The sequence below is a fragment of the Nicotiana sylvestris genome, chromosome 11, assembly GCF_000393655.2.
Source record: "Nicotiana sylvestris chromosome 11, ASM39365v2, whole genome shotgun sequence".
NCBI lineage: Eukaryota > Viridiplantae > Streptophyta > Magnoliopsida > Solanales > Solanaceae > Nicotiana > Nicotiana sylvestris.
Window position 1 is genome coordinate 150,146,429 of NC_091067.1, and position 5,955 is coordinate 150,152,383.

General features: G+C 45.3%; 1 protein-coding gene across 1 annotated transcript; it reads left to right on the top strand.

Moving 5' to 3' along the window:
- The first annotated feature begins 283 nt into the window (after positions 1-283).
- On the top strand, positions 284-1,341 carry LOC138881837 (uncharacterized). Its single transcript, XM_070162121.1, has 2 exons — positions 284-403; positions 847-1,341. The coding sequence occupies exons 1-2, from the start codon at positions 284-286 to the stop codon at positions 1,339-1,341; spliced, it is 615 nt and encodes a 204-aa protein (XP_070018222.1).
- Positions 1,342-5,955: the final 4,614 nt, after the last annotated feature.

The window sequence follows — 5,955 nt, forward strand, 5'->3', positions numbered from 1 at the left end:
CACGTGGCTTCAAAACACCAGATACTGGTCTTACTCATGCTGGGAATCAAGACAAGTGGGAAGCTCGGAGAGGATTGGCTTTCATAGTGGCGTTCCTGGGTATTTTGGTTTGCCCGAGAAAAGATGGGAACATAGAGATGGGATTATTAGGGATAGCTGACTTTATGGTGAAGAAGGCAAATGGGACTATAGTGCCGTTCATCTTGGCGGAAATTTACCGAGCTCTTACTCGTTGTCGAGAAGGAGCAAAGTTCTTTGAAGGATGCAATATGTTGTTACAAATATGGATGGAGGAACACCTTTGCCATCGTCCCAGATACTTGAATTGCGGTATGATTGCCTCAAGTGCATCGAAAAACATGAAAAGCGAGTAAAAGGTTATGAGTTTCCAGATGGTACAGAAGTATGACATGCTCATTTGAGATCTTTGACCGCGAATAAGATCGAATGGACATTCGGATGGCTCTCGGTCAATGAAGTAATCTATATGTTGGCTGAGGTGTGTTTTTTGCTGTTGATGGGTCTGCGGAGTATCCAGCCTTATGCTCCACACAGAGTCTTGCATCAGTTGGGCCGGTACCAGACCATCCCACACAACAAAGATTTGATTCAGTAAGTCATTGAGTTAGATCCGAAAGCTGCCTTCCCAGAAGAAAAGTGCGTCGGGTTTGGCATCAGTGCAGATTTTTAGGGCCTAACACGCAAGTACGAGACCTGTCCAGAGGAGAGGTGGAGCCCAGTTATATCGCTTGGTATGGTAAAAGATCCCGAGTTCAACCTGAGCCTGACAGGCCCGCAAAGAGACCCTATGTCCAGCAATTCACCGATAGAGCTCAGGTACAATAGGAGTGGCTGACCAAAGAAAACGAGTACAGGGCTACCATAAGCAAGTTGGAAAAACAAGCCAGAGAACTGCAATTCGAGAATAGCTTGCAAGTGGCGGCAAACGAAGAAGAGAAGAAAAGGCTGGCCAAAGAAAATGAAGCCCTTCGAGCTCAAATTCAGAAATTGAAAGTAGCTGCGGAAAATCCAGTCCGAAGTGACAGAGATGAAAAACTCATAGCTAACCTGAGGCATAAAGTGCGTGATTACAATTTCGATTTGAACAAAGCAGAAAGTGAACTAGCCAAGGCTCAAAAACAATTGGCTAAGAATGCAGATGAACGTGTACGCCTGGTTAAGCAGCTGAGAGAAAGGTACGATGATGAGGTCACAAGGTTGAAGAAGAGGGTCATCGCCACCGAAAATAAAATGATCAAGCAGGCAAAAAATTTCAAGGTTGAAAGGGAACACTGCTACACGGCATTGGCGCAGTTAGAAATAGACTTGCAACAACTTTAGGAACAAAATTACGCAGCAGAGCAAACTTTGGGGGCCAGGGCCCAGCAGATTGGGTGGTTGTTACAAGAAAAGGGCGTCATAAGAGAGAGAATTAGAAGCATCACCGACTACATCATTATGAAGTGCCACATCTGTGAGGATATGACTCGCACTACATTCTTTGCAGCATTGATGACCTTTGTTAAACAAATAATGAATGACTTGGACTGACTTCAAAGGGATCTTGCACATAGGCCCGCGGTGAGACCGAATGATATCCCGCGAGCACCAGGAGCACTGATGTACTCGTGATTTTCCGTTTGAGTATGTATTTCATTTTCTGTCAGAGTCTGTAAGTCATGTTGGGTTTGTATTTTCTTTCTGTTTTGAGTCTGTATTTCTTTAGAATGTGATAGCTTATTTTCGAAGTCTGTGTTTGTCTTTGCATCAGAGTCTGTAAGTCTTTTGGAAGTTGTTAGTATTGAGTCTTTGTAATCGAAGCATCTGTTTTATAAAAACTGGAAATCCCAAAAATGTTTTATTTCGCACTTAGCTACAAGAACTACACTTAGTCTGATTCATGCGGATCATGATACATAGTTAATATCTGTAGGATTCGAGCGTAACCAAATAAAAGAGAGTAAAGAGAGGAAAGAGCGGAAAAAACAAAAGAGAAAGAAAATAAGAAATAAGAGAGAGTAAATACAAAGAGAGGACAGGGACAAGAATGAAAGGAAAGGAAAAGAAGAGAAATGAAAGGGGAATGTTTGCAATTAAAAGAAGGAAAAGTCGGGATGACGCATGCAACCAATCAAATACACAATAGGGACGGTTAACTATTTAGGTGCATTCATGCCCAATGTGCGATTACCAATCTGTCAAAACCTAATCGCTAACAAGGTTGTTTGTTTGATGTATTAAGTCCATGCGGGTGGTTAGTTGACTGGCATTTTGGCAACTCACTCCTACAACACCCGATCGAAAGACAGGCTGAATATGGTCGACTAGGAACCGAAAACCAGTATCGTCGATCCATCAAAAGAGATGGAAGAAATGGACGTTAATGCAATGAGGGAAGAAATGTATAAGCTGAAACAGCAGATGGCTGAAATGTACCAAGCTTGGGCGAAAGGGCATCCACCACCGATTTATCCCGCCAATCCTTCTTATATCCCACCATCAGCCCAACCTCCGGAGCCTCCCACTGTGAACTCATCTCCAGCCTTCCCCCTCTACCAACAACGTCAAGGCACCACTTCCCATACTTCTCAAGCTCCACCACCCAAACAAGTCCCGTACCCTCCCCCACCAATTACACTTGTTTTTGTGGCACCCCCACCTGCTACATTACACAGATCTTCCAGTGAACCCCTATTTCAAACTCATGACAACCAGTACTATCCTCCTGAACCCACCTTCAAAGTTCAAGAACCATATCCTTACACTCCTCATCTTGATATCCCGGCAGAGACCGAGAACCGCCCAAAAATCCCGAGCATGAAGAGATGATCAGAAAGGTCAAAAGCTTAGAGCAATCGTTCCGAGATATGAAGGGGTTGGGAAGCTAAGTGAGTGTGGCCTATAAGAATTTGTGCCTGTTCCCAGATGTTCAGTTGCCATCAGGGTTCAAAATGCCCAAGTTTGATCTGTACGATGGGCATGGCGACCCGATAACACACTTAAGAGGATTCTGTAGCAAGATGAGAGGGGCAGGTGGAAGAGACGAATTGCTGATGGCATATTTCAGCCCAAGTTTGAGTGGGTCGGTGCTAGAATGGTACACCAGACAAGATCATAGCAGGTGGTACACATGGGACGATTTGGCCCAAGCCTTTGCCTGTCATTTTCAGTATAATCTCGAAATTATCCCAGATCGTCTGTCATTGAGAAGAAGCTCGATGAGAGTTTCCGAGAATATGGGTTCTGTTGGAGAGAGCAAGCAGCGAGGGTTGACGCCCCGATGAAAGAAAGCGAGATGGTTGATTATTTCTTGCAGACTTTGGAGCCTACTTATTTTGGTCATTTCGTGTCAGCAGTGGGCAAGTCCTTTAATGAAGTTGTGAAAATGGGAGGCATGGTTGAGGAGGGACTTAAGTCCAATAAGATTATGAGTTATTCAGCAATCAAAGCAACCACTCAGGCCATTCAAAGCGGTACTGGGGGTGTGCTCGGAAAGAAGAAGAAAGAGGATGTTGCAATGATCGAGCCGGCAGCTTGGGGTGGATCCAGGAACACTCCACCATTCTACAACCAGCCTCGCCCCTATCCTCAAACATGCCCCCACACTCCATATAGCCCACCATAACACTACTACCCACCGCCAGATCCCCATTTTTCTGTCTATCACGCACAAACCTATACCCAACCTACCGCTCATGCGCAATGGCATGCGCCAGCTCCACAGAGTCCCTACCAAGCTCCACAAAATACCCACCCACCCCAAAAAGCCTACAAAAACCCTTCTGGAATAGGTTTTCAACCTAATCAAGCCTTTAAGAATGAAAGGTTGCAGAAGCAGAAGACTTTCACTCCATTCGGAGAATCATATACCAGCCTATTTCACAGACTAAGACAGTTGGGTATGTTGAATCCGATCGAGGCCAAAATGCCGAATCCTCTTCCCAGAAATCTTGATCGCTCGGTGAGTTGTGAGTATTGCTCAGGGGCCCTGGGCCATGACACAAAGAAATGCTGGAAACTAAAAACAGTTGTACAAGAGCTCATTGATACTCATCGAATCGAGGTTCAGGCCCCAGAAACACCAAACATCAACCAGAATCCGCTACCAGCTCACCATGAAGCCCATATGATTGAGTTGATACACAAGGGAAGGGAGGCTAAGAAACCCTCGCAGACGGTGATGATGATCCGCTCCAGTGAAACCAATTCAAAGGAAAAGGTAACCAGTGGGAAATCAGTGGTCCAGTGGAAAGAGGTAGACAACAAGCCAGTTGTGGTAGCCGAGAAAGGGTCGTCAAGTACTGTTGCAGTGAAACCAGAGAAAGCTAAAGTGGTGGTACCAGGGGTTACAAGTAAACCTGTCATGGTCGTGAAGGGTACTCGCACAGACCCTGTTATTGTAAAACCAGTAACTTAGCTGCCAGTGATCAGCAGCAAGGTGGTCCCATGGAATTATGAACGACTGACAGTAACTTACCAGGGGAAAGAGGTTAAAGAATAAGTGTGTGAAACCCATGGTTTGACTTGATCGGGGAGATGCTTTGCCCCCGAAGAGTTGAGAAAAGCTAAAACTTCCAAAAACAATCTAGTGTCGGTGAAGAAAGCTGTGTCCGAGGAAGAAGTAGATGAATTTTTGAAAAAGATGAAAGTATAGGACTATTTCATTGTGGAGAAATTGAGGAAAACACCGGCTCAGATCTCGCTTTTGTCATTACTGATCCATTCCGACGAGCACCGTCGAGCTTTGATGAAGATCTTGAACGAAGCCCACGTTCCTGACAAAATCTCAGTAACCCACTTGGAAAAGATAGATAACAAAATATTTGAGGTAAACCAAGTCACCTTTTCCGATGATAAGTTGCCCGTGGAGGGCACCAAGCATAATAGAGCCATCTATCTGACGGTGAAATGCGAAGATTCCGTGGTTACTCGGGTACTGGTTGACAACGAGTCTAGCGCGAACATCTGTCCTCTCGCCACATTGAACAAGATGCAAGTGGAGGATTAAAGAATTCACAAGAACAATGTTTGCGTTCGGGGATTCGACGGTGGAGGGAAGGATTCAGTCGGGGACATAGTGATTGAGCTCACAATAGGGCCAGTTGAATTTACTATGGAATTCTAGGTGCTCGATGTGGCTGTTTCATACAATCTGTTGTTGGGATGACCCTGGATCCATGCTGCCAAAGCAGTCCCGTCTACCTTGTATCAAATGGTCAAGTTTGAATGGGATCAACAGGAAATTGTTGTACATGGCGAAGATAATTTGTGTGTGCCCAATGGCGCCATTGTGTCGTTCATAGATGTTGACGATGGCAAGGGACCATGGGTTTATCAGGTTTCCGACACAGTATCGGTAGAGAAAGTTCCGGAATGAAAGTGCGCGCCAACTCCAAAGATGGCTGCGACATCAGTCATGGTAGTTGTCGAAATGTTGAAAAACGGTTTCGTACCGGGCAAGGGTTTGGGTACATCTCTGCAAGGTATTGTGCAGCCAGTCTCCCTTCCAAGGAATCTAGATACTTTTGGTCTGGGGTTCAACCCTTCCGTTGCAGACATGAGAAGAGCTAGGAAAATGAAAAATAAAGCATGGGCATTGCCAAAGCCAGTCCCGCGTCTGTCTAGATCATTCGTCAGGCCGGGTACCAGAAAGCAACTGTTGTCAAGGATCCCTAGACCATTGATTAGAGCCGATGGATATTTGGAGAAGGGGTTCGAGAGGTTATTCGCCGAGGTCAATATGGTTCAGGCTGGGGAAGGGTCCAGCAAGGCAGATGTGCAATTTGTGGGACCACGTGCAAAAGTCAACAACTGGGAAGCTACTCCTCTTCCTATCCGGAGGGAGTCTTGGTAGTGGGTTTTGATTTTCTTTTAGTTGTCTGGATTATTCCAGGGTCTGTAATTCAGATATTATGTTCCGTCCAGTTGGATGTGTTAAAACCCTGTTATCTTTAT